General features: G+C 41.6%; 1 protein-coding gene across 2 annotated transcripts in view; it reads left to right on the forward strand.

Moving 5' to 3' along the window:
* COL8A2 (collagen type VIII alpha 2 chain) overlaps positions 1 to 19004 on the forward strand; it is a 317432-nt gene extending 298428 nt beyond the window's left edge. For both annotated transcript variants that reach the window (XM_069223837.1, XM_069223838.1), the window contains exon 4: positions 4069 to 19004. In XM_069223837.1, the coding sequence (XP_069079938.1) occupies positions 4069 to 5990 (1922 nt within the window). In that variant the 3' untranslated portion in view covers positions 5991 to 19004. The remainder of the gene's footprint in view (positions 1 to 4068) is intronic.
* Positions 19005 to 19354: the final 350 nt, after the last annotated feature.

Below are 19354 nucleotides of genomic sequence, written 5' to 3' on the forward strand. Positions count from 1 at the left end.
GATCTCGGCTGGGACACCCGCTGAGATCGTAATGACCCCCTAATGCCATGAAGCTAAATAATATGTACTCTTCAGGGTATGTGCTCTGAACTGAACTCTTCATTAAGTGAAATGTTAATTTTGTTACACAATATCCAATGCATTTCAGGGCATTATTTTGTCTCTTCTTCAGTGAAACACACTCTATATCACCTAAATGATTATTTGTTAAAATTAAGACCTAAAATATCTGAACTATAAGCAAGTACTTGCTTCCTGTTAATAGTTTATATTAATCGCCCTTGACCTGAAGGCTTTGCTGTTGTGGAGTCAATTACCTTTTAGGTCGTTATTACACAAATTCATTTTAAAGTAAAAAAACATTTATTTATATCAATTAATACCTGCACTTATTATCTGCTTCACGACATGTCAACTCATTTATCAGACTTCTTTATTTATGTGCATATTTTTATATATATGGTGAACAAGAGCTGAGAGTAACAGAACACTTTACATAAGTGCAGTTCATTAGATAGCTCCTCTGCCAAAAGCTGAGCGAGGACGGTGCCCAGACATACAGTCCCCCCCTTGCTAAGAAGAAGTTGCCTATCGCCAAGAAACTCTTGCCATTCCTGGCCCGGCACATGATTTTCCCAGACGCATAAGTGAAGTTGTGCCCCACATCTCAATGGTTCCAGGCCACTTCCTTTTCAAGCATCCTTTGTAGAGTAATAACATATTTTTGGTTGCTACGTGGTAGTTAAGGTTTTTATTTTTTTAAAGACTAAATGAATTTGGAGGACATGTAAAGTGCATAGAGGCAATCAAAACTGAGAGGCCAACGCAGCTTATACCAAAACAGATGACAGCTATAGCAGACAAGCTTACTTTTAGGCTCGCCGTTCAGGGAACGCGTTGTATCCCCGTGTGTTAAGATTCAACAAACACATGGATTGTTTATCCGGTTGCGTTTAATTGGTGACTACTGCCTATTGCCTGGATTACCATAGATGTGTCTTTAACTTTGTATAGGCCGTCCTTCTGAAAGTAAAAAATTGCTTTGCTTATGCACGCGTGTGCTAGCATCGCCTCAGTTACGTCGGAATCATTTAGTAACTACATCCTTAAATTTTGTGTCTCATCACGAATGTTTATAATTTCATCTGCAGCTTAACTCCTACAATATGGTGTCCCTCTCCAGATAGCAAGACCTTACTATTAGTAGCCCTCATATTATTAATAACTTTGCCTTCCACCCATTTCACGACTTTGACTGAAAATAGAAACACATGAAGTCGTGGAATTCATTCTGCAACCAACCTTTTTGTGACAATGTTTTATTGCAGTTACCTTTTCTTGAGAGTTTTAGTACTTTCAAAAAGACATACAGGCTGTGGAGCCTGTGCACCACCCTAGGATTGTGAGAATCTCCTCACGCAACATGGAAGCTGCATAATGACGTTCATGTGGTGCATTTTAATAAAAGGTGGTCTAGTTCTATTGTGGGCTGAGTGCTGGAATGTTGTTAGCTATGAGTGATCTGGCTGCCACCACTGATAGCCTCCTTTTCTACAACACCTGAAAGAAGGGGAGAATCTAGCCCCGGTACCTGCAGTGTCAGACAAGATCACCTAGGCCTCGGTGAGCTGCTCCCCAGCGAGGTGTAGGAATGAAGATCAGCATCAGTGTAATTTTATGAAGCTGGCTCATTTGCACTGTGGTCCCCTGGGACGTACTTGGAATACCAATTACCAGTGCAAAATGTGCACTAAAATATAAACATCAGTAAACTACTCGATGGAAAATGTGAAGGATATGCCAGACAACTAATAGCTGAAGGGATCTCACCCATACAAGCTGGTGGTCGAAGAGAACTTACCCACAGCCCCTTTGGGTGTTCTGCTGTTCTTCTATTGATCTTTTTTGTGTGACATGGCCTCCTGAAGCCAGCTAAAGCTATCTGTCACCAGGCGTAAAATGTGTGTGCTAAATATCGAAACATATTGCATTGCATAAACCACCCCTTGAACGCAGAGTGGTTGCTACCACCTAAAGGTCAGCAATTTCTCAAAAAAATGCAACGCCAAATTCATCAAATGGTAACATTAGTCTTAGACACCACAGTGCTAAGAGTGTTACAAAAGGTGAATGAACAAATGTATTTTATAGAAATGCATAGTGCCCAGAATAGTATGTCGCCAATGCCGATTCACTACTGAAGAAGGTCTGAGTGGTGAGGGGGCTTTTGTAAAATATTAAAAGTAGTAATACCCCATACTATTAAATACTGCTAGGTTCTTTCGCATTTAATCATTTAACCAAAAATGCAAAAACAATGGAGCTATTCAAATTCCTATTGTGTAGCAAAGAACAAAAACACTTAAAACTTACAATCATTTAGTCATCATGATTTAATCCGAAAGAAAATTTGCCCCAAAGATAAAAAAAAAAAGTAGACTGAATATAAGGTTCTTGGAGTGTGAAACTACATTATCAGTCGCACACAATTAGAGCTTTATTATATCACTGGCGCGACATTCCTAAAACAGTTTTGCTGCTGTGCATACAATTCCTAGTTCACTATCACAAATGTTGTAAAACACTTTTTTTCAACATTCAACGTTTATTTCCCACATATTTCATAGGACTTGAGTACCTAATTACATGCATCACAAAAGCAGATTCAAAAGTAAATTAACAGCGTATGTTTTATATGTATATTTGCAATCAGTTTTATCATTTACCCTGGTTTTCTGTTCACGTATGCATGCTTTATTTTTTGTTGCAACCACAGAAATCTGTGTTTTATTCCCACTTTATATTGTTTGTTTAAGGATACAATTGGTACTAGTTTATAACCAAATCACCTTTTGATGTGCAATGACATATACTGTCTTATTAATTAAATCGGGGTTAATAAACATTAATAAACATCTGATGTTGGTAAGTAATTATTTGGATGTTGCATAATAAATTACAGTTGGCTACTCATTATTCACAAGGGAAATCAAACACCATGAACCTTACCCAGTCAACTTGTGAGTAATGTTTCAGTAACAGCAAAGGCACACTTTTGTTAGAAGGAATGCTTTGAGGGTCAAGCCAGGAAAATATTGCAAAAGTGAAAAGGATTCGCGGATATGTATATATATTAAACATAACACGTATATTTATGGAGCACACCGTTCACCCTTAAGAGGTCTCCTGTCATGACTAACAGATTAAAGATAAGTACTATTATTATTCAACATGGTGGTAGCGGTTTTGTTGACTCAGAAGGTTGAAAGTCTAAGTGGGCGCGCTGGGATTCGAAGCTGTGACCATGTGGGCCAAACACAGATCTCTGAGCGCACACCGCACCCATCAAAACCATTTCACACACTGTTGAGCACTGCCCACACAGACACCACCAGTATACAATAGACATCCTTGCTTACAGAAACACAACTGAATAAGAAGTGCACCCGCTACACAACACAAGCTACTACTCTTTGCCTTTACGCATTTTATTCCAATCCACCCCTAATTAAAACATAGTTTTGCTAGCCATCCACCCCCTTCGAAGTGAAATACCCATGCATTATGTAATAGTGAATGTTAACTATTGCTAGCAGCATTGCAACAAAACGTGTAAGGTTACCTTTGTGAATCAGGCTCATGGTATACAGATGTATACATTTCATAACCCAAATACAATGCAAGAACACTACTGATATTCTGCATTCTAGAGCGGGGCATTTTGAGCATGTCCAATCAGTCCTAACATTCTTTGTATAGCAGCTCAGATGCCGATTTCCTTAAATGTAGTTATCTGCACTAATTCTTACAGCATAGCATGTTGTAGATACTCACGCTATTTCTCACAACATTGCAAGTGGTTGCATTTATTGGGCTAATTCTCAGTGTTGCATGTGGTTGTAGTTACTCTTTGGTCAAGAGGCTTCTTTAGCATAAAAAGTATGTTGAATATGATTAACTCTTCTTGGTTTGGTTTTTGTCAGACTGATCAATTCATTTGTATTCATACATTATGAACTGGGATTATCTAACATAATATATTATGGTTTATGTCTCTTTCTCTGTCAGACATGCAACCAATTCTTCCAGTGGACCTCAAAGGAGAGCCCGGTCCTGCAGGGAAGCCTGGACCAAGAGGACCACCTGGGCCGCCAGGATTTCCTGGGAAACCAGGAATTGGAAAGCCAGGACTTCATGGACAACCAGGCCCAGTTGGACCACCAGGTTTCCCCGGTGTGGGTAAACCAGGAATGCCTGGAATTCCAGGAAAACCTGGGAGCAAAGGACTTCCCGGAGTCAAAGGCGAATCTGGAATAAGAGGAGAGCATGGAGCAACCGGACTACCAGGTCCACCTGGCGTTCCAGGGCCAGCAGGTCTCTCATTAAACGGTAAACCAGGTACACAAGGTGCTCCTGGACCACCAGGCTTTAGGGGAGAACCAGGAGCTAAAGGGGAACCTGGACCTCGGGGAGATAAAGGCTTAAGGGGTGAAAATGGGTTTGGGAAACCAGGTCTTCCCGGCCCTAAGGGGGCTGGAGGTCCACCTGGCCCTCAAGGGCCTCCTGGCCCAAATGGAATTGGAAAACCAGGACTTGATGGATTGCCTGGCGTTCCAGGTATAAAAGGAGACCTTGGTGCCACTGGCGAGCCTGGGATTCGTGGGGCACCTGGTTTTCAAGGACCTCCTGGTCCACCAGGTCTAGATGGTTTGGGAAAACCAGGTTCCAATGGGTTACCTGGTATGCCAGGACCAATCGGTCCGAAAGGGGAATCTGGACTCCGTGGCTTACCTGGTTTACCTGGAGCAGCGGGTTATGGAAAACCTGGTTTTCCTGGAATGAAAGGAGATCGTGGATCCAGCGGAGTTCCAGGGCCAGTAGGCGATGTAGGTGAGCCAGGTTTAGATGGGGAGCCAGGTGAACCAGGACCACAAGGGATTATTGGGCCCTCTGGCATTCCTGGGTCAATAGGAATGCCGGGTAAACATGGAATTCCAGGTCTAAAAGGTGACATGGGACCTGCTGGCCCTCCTGGACTTCGAGGACTTCCTGGAGATCAAGGGCCTAATGGTTTCTCCGGTAAACCAGGTGTGCCCGGTGAAAGGGGCTTGACAGGTTTACCAGGAACAGGTGGACCAATTGGCCCTAAAGGAGAGCCTGGACTAGTAGGACTTCCAGGGGCACCAGGGGCAAGTGGGTCTTTTGGTCAAAAAGGAGAATCTGGTTATCCGGGACAGCCAGGCATAAGAGGTCCAGCAGGAATTCCAGGTCTACAAGGATCATCAGGCCCCATCGGACCTCAGGGGTTACCAGGGTTCAAAGGGGAGCCAGGTATCCCTGGAATTCCTGGTAATGGTAAGGTAGGTGAACCTGGGCTCCCAGGTCCTACTGGGCCACCTGGAGTTCCCGGTCAACCAGGGTTAAATGGACTTCAGGGGCCACCAGGCCTGCCAGGCCCTCCTGGCCTACCTGGTGTCTTTGATGAATCTAGCATTGCAGGCCTTCACCTTCCAGATGGAGGTGTTGAAGGTGCAGTCTTGGGAAATGGAAAGCCTGGAAAACCCCAGTATGGAACAGGGGTTCTCTCTGCCAGCATTGCACCAGCATTCACTGCGATCCTCAGCTCTCCCTTCCCAGCATCCGGGATGCCAGTCAAGTTTGATAGAACTTTGTACAATGGGCACAATGGCTATAACCCATCAACTGGAATATTCACATGTCCGATCCCTGGTGTCTACTACTTTGCATATCACGTCCATGTCAAAGGAACCAATGTCTGGGTGGCGCTTTACAAGAACAACGTGCCTGCGACATACACCTATGATGAATACAAGAAAGGGTTCCTTGACCAAGCTTCTGGGAGTGCAGTGCTTGAACTTAAAGAAAATGATCAAGTTTGGGTGCAAATGCCATCAGATCAGGCCAATGGCCTATACTCCACAGAATACATCCACTCCACCTTTTCTGGGTTTCTGATTTGTCCTACATAACAGTTAATGGAGAGAGTCATACCATTTGGACATAAACTTTGTTTTTCAAGAAGAAATGCATCACTGGGAGAACCAAACAGTGACATTGCTGGGGTGTCTTGCTTTATTCTTGTTGTAAATGAATGAAGAGAAAACAGTTTTGATATGAGACTGTCCTAAACACCCTGGTCAGCAAAAAGTGTGCTAGACATAAAGTTATTTGTACCCTAGGAATTGCACGTTGAAATGCAAAACAAGGTGGCTTTCAATATTAGGAACTTTACGTGCTTATAAACCTTCTTGAAGGGGTCACGATAAGCACAGGATCCCTTCTCCTGGTGCAAAATCTCATGTAATCCTTTAAATGAAGTAATGGCCTCAGGTATGGCAATTGTCTGGTTCACTGACACAGCCATGTTCTGTTTTGAGGGCAGAGCAAAGGCACAGTAAGTAAAGTTGATCGGTGAACAGTGGTCTCCACCTATGATGATATCAACCCTGCAGGAGTGCACAAAATGGCTGAACCCTGATGAATTTGTGTGGGGCCGATGGTGATATCCCTACTTGGCTTCAGCCCACAAAATGGTTGTATCCTGATACATCTGTATAAGGGTAATAGTGACATAACTTTCTCACTAGTACCAATAAAGATCCTGGATGAATGTGGGTAGGCCTAAAATAACAACATTTTGTATAGTAGGTAAACAAAATGTCTGCCCTCTGGGATATACCAGGTATCTTCAACACTACATCACTGTCTAAAATGCATCGACAAAATGGCTGATCATAGATGCACCTAGTATAGCATATTAGGAGCTAGAAATAGAGTATGACTGCCAGGAAGGTGCTTTACTTCAATACCATATTTAAGAGTTTTATGGGAAATTGCATCAACGGGGCAGCAGCAGTATAGTGACCACCCACAATTCTGAAACAGGGAATCTAAACATGAGCTTTTGTATTTATATTTTTGATCAGACTTTGATCATTTTTGCAACGTACTGTAGTGTAAACTGACCAAATCACTGTTTCACAGAGGGTGTTAGACTTCCAATTTTAACTGGGAAAGTGATCCTCCATCATAATCAATATGGGAGGCGAGATTCCTGACTCTAGACTTTCCAAATGGAGGAAATTTCTATTTCATCAAGGGAGTATGGCGGGCGCCATACGCCGCACATAGTCACTCAAGGGCCTCAGGAGATGGCATGTGCCTATATATTGAAGTTCTATTCGGCACATGAGTTACACGATTCAGGCACTCGTATGATGAGCTGTCAACACTAAAGTCAATACTTTCACATGAATGATTCTCCCAGCCTACCTTTGCCTGGCACACACCCTACCACTGGGACTACACAAAATATTTACAGAGCAGAACCTTCTAAACAGACTAATTACACCATCAATAAATTCTCCTTGATGTTGGCACCCATGGTATTCATATTTGGGGAGGTTTTGGCAAGATATTAGGCAATAGACACGCCACCTGGAGTGAGAGATATTCTGTGATGTGGCCATGCACATTTCTTGCCCAAAGCAAGGCTTTCCATGAAGGGCATAGGGGACATTTATCACTGTCACAACTGTAATCCATGAGCAGAATCAATACCTGGCAAAACCTCTACTCATTGTGTCTCCTTTCATTGCATGGCTATAGATCTGAGACCAGTCATGCAGGATTCTAGTGGGATCATCGAATTGGGGTAGCCCGATCTCCAAGAGGCCTGTAGAGGGGTGAGGTGTTGGGATTTTATCACAACTCTGCATTGATGATCTTGTATGTGACTACACCCATGCTATTGAAGCACATTTTGAAAATAAATAAAAGTGGTTAAGAATAAACTCTTGAAGTCTAAACAATATGGGTGGCGGGTGCCAAAGACAAATATCAGGCTGTTGTGAAAGTTGGAGCAAAGCCTTATAGGGAAAGGCTCCCAGTCTAGCAGATCCTTATGTGGTGTTCCTGTGAGCCAGGTGACGAAGACTGCTCCCAAGAGATTATTTTGATTGCAAATTGATAAATGTTCTTGCATAATTTTATTGAGTCAATCAAATACCTCGAGGCAGACGGAACAATCAGCCAGTCACAATGGGACAGTGTAGAGCCCTGCACTGAATCCAGTCATTTTTTCTAAATAAAATTTAATGAGATATATACATATTTTACAATATAGCTTTGCATGCATGAAGACACTATATTGTCATTCCCTGGTCTTATTTGGAGTCTGAAAACTCTGCCCCTATTTTTAATTTCCCTTCACTTGTAAGGCTACATCTCTGAGCCATTACTTACAAAAGTATCCCCTTTGAGAAAACTTCCAGACGTTCTCATCTGACTGTGACATAGCATACGTGGCTCCTTAGGAGCGTTACATTGTTTTACTGGGGGGCAGGATGATCATGCGATGACCACGAGTCATGAACAATGCTCACTGTAATGCAAGTGGCAATCACTGTGCCTATTATGTTTCAGCCTCTTCAGTATTCAGGGATGCCATGTTGAAACATTGAGGAAATAGGCTAAGAATGCTAAGACTGGTACATGTGAAGTAGCTATGTAAAGATTTATGTGTTAACTTTGTGCCTATCCCAGCGTTCATTTCACCAGTGATCTTTTTCAACTAGCCTGGCCCAGTAACAATTTTAAATTATTCCTTCTTTTCATTATTACAAGTTCCATTTAATGTGCCATATACCCTACATGTCTGTTTAAGTTGTGCATATGTGTGTTTGCATGACTATGCATGTGTGTATGTTTGTTAGGATGATTAAATGTTCAATATTTGATGGAGCAGTCTGTTTTTAATCATCTCTCCAGGCAAATTTCTGTCAATTTAGCACATGCTCGGTTTTAAAAGAAGATCGACTGAACACACGTGTTTTCATGTGTCCTAGTGCAAAAGCAGTTAGCAGCCCTAATCAAAAGCAATTGCTCACAAATGATATTGTGTGTGAAAGTTAATTACTCCTAGGGCCTCATTTACAAGGTTATTGTGCCCCTATACTAAGCCATCACTAATTCTTGTTGGGTTCCGGAGTAGCGTGCTACTCGCCGAAAATCGCTTCAACGCCTCGTCAGGGGTAGTAAGCGCTATATAAATACTATTACAATACAATACATTGGCGTCATTATTTTTCGCTAAGATGGCAAAAAACAGTCCCCTTCCCCACGCCATATTTACAAACTGGCGCAATGTCACAATTGTGTCAGTTTGTAAAGCCTTGCACCACATTATACCTGTGCCAGGTATAATATATGCAAAGTAGGCGTTCCCCAGTTAAAAGCCCTGTAGAAATGGTGCCGTCATTTTTTAACACCTGCTCAGGTGATGCTGTGCTGTTGCCTATGGGTCCCCTTAACATTGATGGACTAGCGTCAAAATGTTGAGGCTAGTCCAGCAATGTTAAGGTTAAGAGCCACAACAGCGTCAGAATTTCTGATGTTGTTGTGGACACCTTAATTGTAAATACAGCGCCCCCGTGGTGTCGTTAGGGGGGCGCAGGGCAGTGCAAGAAAACTGGTGCATTGATCACGATGCTCCAGTTTCTTGTAAATGAGCCCCTTAGTGTTATATGGTCTGTGTTTTCAATGTTGGTGAACACTATCATTATGTTCCCCTTGGTGGATGCAAAATTATAGTCCTACTTCTATGTTTGTTGATCGTCATCATTTTTGTTTTTCAAAATCTAGTCACCCTAGTATGTGTTTGTGTGTAATAAAGTTATGACTTGTATGCCCCCTTTCTATTTTATATTTCCTGTAGAGTTCCCTCCCTGGAATAGTGATGATTATTTTTTCTAACTTGTGAACCCTCCATTTCGTAATGGTGCTACTGTCCAATTACAAGTTCATTTGCACAAGTATGGTGGTAGAACATACCATGCCCTTCTTTGGAAGGTGAGATTTCTCGAAAAAAGATGGAATTAGTAACTGCAGGCACCTGTTAAGTATAATCATTAAACGAATATTGCCATCTTTTAGGAGCTTGAGGAAAACCTCCTGTTCCTTTAGGAGGTCGCGTGCATTACATTTGAGTTTTCTCTGCTGTACCTCCTTGCTTTGGTCGTGACACGACCCTTACTACGTAATCGAGGCTTGAACTTGAAAATTACCCTGACAAATGGAGACCATCTGAAAAGAGACAAATTTCTCTCTTATTTTTGGATTGACTTACATTTTTACATCGCTAGCATACTACTCTTCCCTACAAGGAGGAGCCGTTTACACATGATATTTGCTTGACAACAGGAAACCAAAGAAGTCAAATCCTCTGGAAACAAAATCACCATCGGCAGTTGAGGAGAACTTAGGGTGTTTGCCTATACCCAATCCAAAATGCGCTAAGTTTGGCGACTCCATTTATTAGTCAGTGTCCCCTGGGGAAGGTCAAAGCACAGAAGATGTACGGACCACACAGTGGGAGAACCATCAACACATACATAGCAGACACCATAATGAAATGTGAAGAGCGTGAAAGGTCCCCCCCGAAGACAAAACCAACAGTATAGAAGTCACAGGGTCTTAAAATTAACTCGGGCTCGGTGAGGAATGTGGCAGTGAGTTCTAATCCCGGCTTCCCCCCTTGACCACATTGTTTCACTGGGGTAAATCCCTGTCTCAAGGGCCCTACCTGAAAAAAATGGCTACTGTTTACAATTAGGCTATTTCCCCAGAACCAAAAGCTGGTAAAAAACTGGGCCTTGACACCCACCAAAGAGGAATGTGAGCAATGTGGAATGGACTCTAAGGCGATAAGTGAAAAGGGAAGATTGTGACAAGAAGGGTGGAAAAATGTTTTGCCAGATCTAGAGAGCCTTCCGAATAAGACCCATATAGAAGAATAGGTTTTAGAGCACGGTGAAGGAGAAAGTGGAAATACCACTTTTTGAAGCAACACTATGATCAGTGTTGCAGCAAGCAGTATTTCGTTAACTATGTCTATGTTGTAAATGTCCACAGTATCCAAAGAGGTCCAGAAGTGTGTGTAATCTAGGATAGAAATTCAGTCTGGCAACTTCAGCATTCAATGGAATATACCTGTATTCAATGTTATTTGTTCCAGCATGTTCCATACTTCATGATTCATTTATTGACAGCTTCTAAGCTCAAATTGGGTACCCCTGATAAAGTTCACCCACAAGACCCTGTAACATGATGTACTCATAAAACACAAGCCTCACGTTCTCAAAGCAGTGGCATCGCCCCTCTGGCTGACATCCAGGCAATAAGGAAAGGTATATTATTTGTTACTTAAAAAACTCATGATTGGTATTTCCTAATCACAGGACTTGCATATTCTGTGTTTTATTGTTGAAAGATAACAGAACATGTTGATTTGTTTGCATTCTCATGGAGGAACTTTGATTCGACTGATCTGGAATGACTTCACTTCCAAGATGGCCGTCAAGTGGACAATAGAATTGAAAAAGGAATTTTATTACTAATGGCCTGTTTTACTTTTATGTTACTTGCACTATGTTAGCCAAAGACTACATAAAAACGGAATGATGACCCTATGGATATGATTGCCGCCCATACCAAGCTTCTGCTTAGAATCCGAAGTGGAGTCGTCTGTAGGGACATTGAGAGATTTCTTGATAGGTTTTGGGTTTGGAAACGTCAAAGGTGCTACGGAAGCACCTGTCAGACCAGGAACTATAGTGACAGGTTAGTGCACAGGTTCCATACTTTTCACTCAATGTGGAGTGCATCATGCACACTCGGGGATGTAAGACTTTTGCCTTTTAATACATTTCATGTTGATTTCTAACAAACGATAGATACACTACACGCACAGTCTAATTCATTTTCGGTTTTTATACATTGATACACCCTAAAAAAACAACTGTAAACTTGATAGCACCAAACACCACACTTGAATAAATGGGAAATGGGAAACAAATGAGTGGTTAGAGGGAAACTCAAACCCAAAAAAACCTTTGGAGACAGAGCCCTCCCATCTGCGGCCGCCAAAGTCTAGGACGCCTTTGCCTTTGCTCCACAAACTCGAGCATTTTTATCACATTTCAGAAAAATTCTGTTTCCAAAACATATTTATTCAGTCAGTAATGTGGTGTCACTACACCCACCCTATCGCTTGCATTTATGCTAAGAAACCTCTAGATAAGCTTAGCTCCTCTTCGGCGGGTCCCCAAAATGTTTCTGCACTGTGGTGCTAGATTGTACTTTTTTTTTTCTTGGTGGAAGTTTCCTCGAAAATAGGAATACATATCAGAAAAATACTTGCACTGCTCAAACTTCTTGGCAAGCCACTCTATTGATCCAGCCAAGTCTTGGCATCACTAAATAAGGCATAAAAAGAAAACATTTTATCCAGGCTGAGCAAAGGGCTATCAACCACCCAGAGCTGAGAAAAGCACGAGCTCGTCGGCACACCCATCAAACCTGATATGACTCTAAGAAGCGCTCCCAAAATCGGTGCTTAATTTGAGCTGGTGTTAGTAGGTGGGGCCAATCCCATTTTTGGAGACCGGCACTTATTTTTCTTTATCAGACTTTGACACCGAGCGAGAGAGAGAGAAACAGAGAGGGGACTGGAGGAGGAAGAATATGACGGAAAAAACGTGACTAAGGGGGGGAGCAGAAACCTGACAGAGTGAACTGAGGCAATAGGGAGCGTGCGCTGGTGGATTAAAGAAGCATGAATGGTGGAATCAACTCTACGCAGCCTTGGTGTTCGGCACGCTGACATTCAATCCCGCAGCCCCAGACTTCTAAGCAAATGTGTGGGCCCCGGGCACTTATTCTTTCACAAATTAAGCCCTCCCCAAACTACAACATGCTATTTAACTTACAAAAGACACTTTTAAACAGAATGTGAAACGTGTTCTCTACAAACCTACATGAATATGATTACTTTCATATTGTGCATCACGCTGACTTGTCCAGCTATGGCAACATCACCTCTGCCTGCCTGGATTCGTATCAGATGAAAAGGTTTTATTTGTTTGTTATTGACAGTACAAAGCTGCACGTACAATACTTTATAAACTTTGCTCGCCGGCAATCATTGCTTTTTAAATTAACTAATATGTTATTACATTCACGGTGCTCAAAATCGAGGACTATATTCTCAGTGTGAGCACATTAAGGCTTAGTATTACGGTAAAATGGGCATCTCCCAGCCCCCTCCATCCCCAATTGCCATGCTCGTTTAAATGCAGGGACGTACACATTCTGTGAAAGCTGCACCCTCATAATGTACATAAAATGATCATCGAAGTGCACAATTTATCCAAATGTCCGGACTGCAAGTGAGGAAACACCAAAAATACGAGAGGGGGAGAGGGGAAGTTGGGATTAAAGAAGAAAGAATGAAAACAAAAGAAAGAAAATGAAAAGTAGACTAGAAAAAAAGGGAAAAGGAAAAAAGAAAGACAGAAAGAAGTCAAGAAAGACAAAGTATTGAACGAAAGTGAGGAAGAAAGAATGTAAAAAGAAAGAGAAAAAACCAAATACATGAAGACAGACAGTTTTCCTACAACGGAGTAACCAGAGCGCGGTGCCTTTTCACCTCTGTTCTGAATAACGCCGAAAAAGGAGTGCTGCTGTCCCTGCAGGTCATTATTTACAAATTACCTTATCAATCACGTGAGCAATCTCAGGATTGCCTCATCAATGTAATCACCTGACACATCTCTCCTTGCCATACTCCCCTTGTCTGACAAACCCCAGAGTACACAAAGGAAACCCCTGCAGGATTAAAGGGAGGCTCCTAACATGAGGACCTCCAAGGCTACTTCCTTTGGGCATCTACAATTCACTTCACCATCCATCCGTCTAAATCAGGGGTCTCCAGCCTTTTCTGTAATAAGAGCTTGTGTTGAATTAAAATCATTGCGAGCTACTAATATTATTAGTGTTGTAGTAATGACTACATCAGAAACTATTAAATTAGTGGCCACCATAGGTAAAATTATTAGCAGTGATCACACACGATTCCACGCGGTAATGTAAAATAGGCTTTGTCAATTTGGGCTGTGTCTACATGGGTAATACAAAGTAGCAACAGCTGCAATGCCCCTGGCACAGATGTAATGTTAGGAGTAATACTTTGCCCCACAAGATATATCACTCGGTGATCAGCTCAATTATATTTTGAACATCGAGCCATGTTTCACAAAACATCAGCTCATGAGTTTTGAAAATATAAATAATTTTGTTTTGAATATGTAATTTTGATATAATACATTAATTCAACCAAGAAAAAGGTTCTTTTTTCGTAGGAGAGCTACTTACAAGTAGCTGGAGAGCTACCAGTAGCTTACAAGCTACTCGGAGAAGCCTGTTCCAAATAAACCAAAGTTACAGTCAACTTAAGAGTGTTGAGAGGTGAGATTTTTGTTTTAACCAATTCTTCCTCAGAGACTGTGTAATAAAGACTGAATCCCAGAACAACATAGATCTTTTGTTGTAGAGTGGTGCCTGGGCGCAAGCAGACCAGCAGAAACAAGCAAAACAGCTATAGAACATGGAACTAATAACAAACATACCCTCAAATACTGGTCGAAAACAGAACATAGAATGCTAGAACTGAACATAGCTAAAATACTATATAAGCAGGACCACAAACTGTAAATAAGTATATAAGCCATGTAGGACTACTAGCCTTCAGATCTGAGACTTGGTGGATAAATCGCTGTTTTCCTGAAAGGCTGCTCGCTCTGAATTCTGAGAAAACTCAAAGTGTAAACACAGTGAAAAGAAGTCATTAAAAGTTGATAAGAAAGCGCACATTTCTTTAAGGCCTTTTGTTACATAGGAGCAATGCGGTCTAGCTGCAGCATGCTGTTTAATAGACAGACAGACCGATGGGTAGATAGATAGATCGATAGATAGATAGATAGATAGATAGATCGATAGATAGATAGATACAGATAGATAGATAGATAGATAGATAGATAGATAGATAGATAGATAGATAGATAGATAGATAGATAGATAGATAGATAGATAGATAGATCTTTGGGGACCCCAGGATTCTGGGAATCTACATCTTGTGGTTCATTATCAAATCAGCAATACCAGTTGATTATAAAATATGTTTTAATCAAAACTTAGATAGCTACTATAATTCCTCCAGTCCATTTAATAGCATTTCATTCAAACCGAACATCAACACATTCTTCACATGCTCTTGGAGATGAACTGCTAAGTACCACTGGAGCTAGTCTCAGCCCTTTACAGCGTATGATCCAGTGTGAAAGTGATTATGCATTTATTTCTCAAGATTAAGTTGGTTGTCTGCAGATACCCAAACCTCACTTTTATATTCTCAGAAACCTCTTAGTGTCTCAAGCGCAGTCACTGACGCAAGACCTCCAGCAGGTCGATTTCCCAGAGACAATAAGAATTCTAAGATTGGACAACTAGTATTCCGTTGTGGACCGGTCTACTGGACAATGATGATATTGCATGTGGCGGATGGCAGCAGACCACAGCCTCAAAACACGGGACGGGAAAGAAGACTTTTAGCAAAGTGTAATGAATGAATGAAAAGACACAGGCACTTATCCATGGGATCTCAAAAGTGTTTCTTATTCTGGTAGATTAGCTAGAGTCCTCCTAGTGATCATGGCTGTCTAGCACTCCTGAAAACCTCCAACATCCTGATAGTTCTGGAAGGTTCAAGCACTTGATAAAATAGGTCTGCAGCACAAGTGTCTTTCACGTCAGCAGCGTTCAGTGGAAAAGCCAATAGACTTAGAATTGAGGCCATCACACATATGAATCACCTCTCAAAGTCTAATAGAAATGGAAGCACGTCAGTCAGATGTTGGGCTTGCCTATGTCAGTGCGGGCTTGAATGGATAGACACAACAACATTTGGTTAATGACTACATAGGGGAATTGTAGCTAAACGCCTCTATCCCATGACACAACCCGGAACATGTTGACATGTGCCTTTAGGGTCTGTTTAGTCTGCCCATTTCCTCCCTGCTCTTTCCTGACTTACCAGACATGTTCTCTAGATTTACTATTTCACCCCAGCACTTTTGCATCCTTGTGTCTCCATTAGCACTCTGTTTATGTCAATCTACTGATTTTGACTCCCTATTCTGGAGACTTTCCTCCATATGCTGATCTCTTAATGAAACAGTATTTTTTTACTCTTGATTTGCTCTCTCACCCAGCCCCATTCTCATATCAAATAAAGTATTGAAAGTGATCCAACCCTATTGAAATACAAGGCGGAACAGAATTGAGAGAAAGGAAACCAGTAATGATCCATATGAAAACGCTCCTGCCTAGTCCCTTTACGTTGAAACTCTCCCATGAACATATTTGACGACTACGGATGATCATCTGGGTGATGTGTGCACACCCAATGGGGAAATGAAAAGAGACCTTCACACATATCCCAAGTGGCCATCACAACAGCAAAACCTTGGAGCTAAACTCACCAGACATACCAAGTCTTAACAACGTCATGGCAACCATTGAAGCCATTACCAAACCCCTTCTGTAACTGGTCAGCACCATGCCCTCTGGGCAGAGAGTCTCAATAAAGACATTATTGTAGTGCACAAATATTGAACGATTATGTAAGGGCTTGTCTTGTGTCCTGGTGCTGTGTCATGTGTAGTGTTTCTTTTGGAAGGAAATAGAGACATTTGGTTAGCAGTGTCAATGTACTAGAATATGGCGGGTTAAAGCCAGGTCCTTATTTTCCAGTAGTATTTATTCATAAGGCAATTTCTGAAGATATTTCCACTCACATTTTTCAAAGGGCAAGGTAAGTAGCATTATCTCAGCCTCTGTGGCTTCAAGGGTCTTATTTTTAACCTTCTTCTCTTGTGGAAATGACATGTTGTTTAGTTGAAAGGCTATTAGCCCTATAACTTGAAACAAATAAGAATGAGTTTGGCTTTCTTCACTCTTACTAAAAACAAACAAATCATCAGGGATGCATGGCTCGCAGCGTTGTGTCGAGTGGTGGAGGGGAGACACGTTTCAGAAGCAAGATTCAGTCTCCTTTTGAGGCACAAAAAACGCGTCCGTTTATCGAGTGTATGAATCATCTGTCATTCGCCGGCCAGATCTCAAAACATGTCTAGTTAGGTGAATGTTGAGGGCCTAGTTTTGTCGAATATAGTGATGTGGGAGTATAATTCTGGGAGGCATTGGAAGACGAGGGAATGCACCTTGCCATGCAAGGTTATTTATTTCACCTCAAATGCATTTTCACATCTTCCAGCATTTTCAGGATATATTTATTTTTCACTACGAGCAGATGGACACAACCAAAATAAGACGAGTGTGGGTGGTTGTGAGCACAGAAGATATTAGCAATATACCATCTAATTAATCATGTAAGAGCAATTTATAAAGAAAGAATAGCACTATGAAAAATCTGTGGCATGTTCAGGGAGAATGTACCAATGGACTGGGACTTGTGGAGTATAGAGGTTTGTAGAAGGGCGTGTCCTAAGGAGGCGGAAGGCCAGAAGTCCATAAAATGTCCCCTGTCAATGATGCACATCCGACTATGTCCAGCGATAATCTCAAAATGTCACTGTATTTTTACCAAAACACAATATTTAGAAAGTTATGTAAGGTGTTCACTGTCAGCTCTCACTCTTCCCTGACTGACATCTACAAAGCCCACAGCCATTCACCGCAGAATTGAAGCACGAGAAGAAGATGTGAAAATGTAAATTTCATCAATGGACCAGGGCTATCGGGATTGTGTGATGCAGAAACAACTCAATTCTTCCAGTGCAGTATGGGAGTAATTCAGCCATTTCATGTTTCTTCTGTGTATTCTCAGCATATCTGTTTGCACTCAAAAGGGCCAAAAATGGACTGCTGGCCACTTAACAACAGTTTTAAAAAGATGAATTGTCCATTCTTGTTGAAGCCCCCTTCCTCATATTGTCCCACCACAGCACAATCTACAATTTTTGCTATTGCGTTTCTCTACGAAATATATAACTCCATATTTTTCTTGATTTATTAACTTAGGGTCTGATTTAGATCCTGGCGGATGGAATACTCCGTCACAACGTGATGGATATCCCGTCCACCGTATTACAACCCCCACAAGCAATAATGGGATCGTAATACGGAAGACGTGATATCCATCACGTTTGTGAAGGAGTCTTCCCCTCCGCCAGTATCTAAATCGAGCCTTAAGTTATTTGTAATGTGCTACTGCAAACTGCATGACAGCCAGACACATTGACAGCCAAAGGCAAAAGGCCTCTTTTTTAACACAGCATTTAGTGTGAAGCATAGCGGAAGAATAAGGGAACCAAGAGTGATTTGTCCAGGATGATACCGTTTGGTTAAAGGAAGAAAGTGACGTTCAAATTCAAATCGCTTGGTTTAAAAGGCAACAAGTTAGATAGTAGAGCACGTCTCCTTCACACTTTATTGGTATACTGACTCGCAAGAAGCGACCAAATGTGTTCTAGTCCCACACCTATTCTAGATGACAGCACACTGAGCAACAAATCTAAGGCACCTGATTTCTGTTTACCTAGTCTAGAGAAGCGCCATAAGGTCTAACCCAATTTTTCCTTTAACCTCCTTGGTGGATTTTCATATATTCAAATAATCCACCTTTATCCATTTTTCTCCCCATTATATGGGATTAAAAAGATGGCATATGTCCTCCTAAAAACTTGTCTTTCTTTCTGGATGTGTATATGTGTGCATGTGTGCTTATGTATGTGTTCAGTTTCCTTAGCTTTGGAACCGGGACATCAGAATAATATGGAGTCCTTGAGTCATGTCAAACTTTTAATGAGAATATGAAGAGTCCAACATATGTTTTTGTTTTGTCTTGCCTCCAGTATCATAACTTGTAATTTACCATGTAGATGATTTGTTTTGTTTTGTACATGCCTATTATTTACAGTACATTCACTGCTGTATATTTGGTCCCAAGGATCCATCCTTGTGGTCTGTGATATGGTAACCTGGCTTAGTCTCCACCCTCCAGGAGGAAGCTCAAAATACAGTAATTGATTGTGTTGATACATCATCAATAAAACCTATCATACCAACTACAGCCTTTGTGTATTATCTGGTACTTGTAGGCAACCTGGAGGTTTGAGGCTACATGAAATATCACATCAAGAAAGTATCTACAGGCAGAACCTAGCAGCAGCCCACAAGTCAGCCTAGTAGCTGCTGATCTCCCTTAGACCGCTTAATAAGAAAGATCCCAAATGAACCTTATCAATACCCTTGCTTCCCCACTGTTGCTGGTGACTTGTGAATGGATAAAAGTTGTTAGTGGTGATTTAAAAAGCACTGGAAACTGAAGTCACATGGGCTCAGGACTTAAGGCCATAGAACAGCTTGATGAGGAAGAAAAGAAGATAGGTCAAAGAAAGTGAGATCATTCCTACAT

Source organism: Pleurodeles waltl, chromosome 3_1, assembly GCF_031143425.1.
Source record: "Pleurodeles waltl isolate 20211129_DDA chromosome 3_1, aPleWal1.hap1.20221129, whole genome shotgun sequence".
NCBI classification, from domain to species: Eukaryota; Metazoa; Chordata; class Amphibia; order Caudata; family Salamandridae; genus Pleurodeles; species Pleurodeles waltl.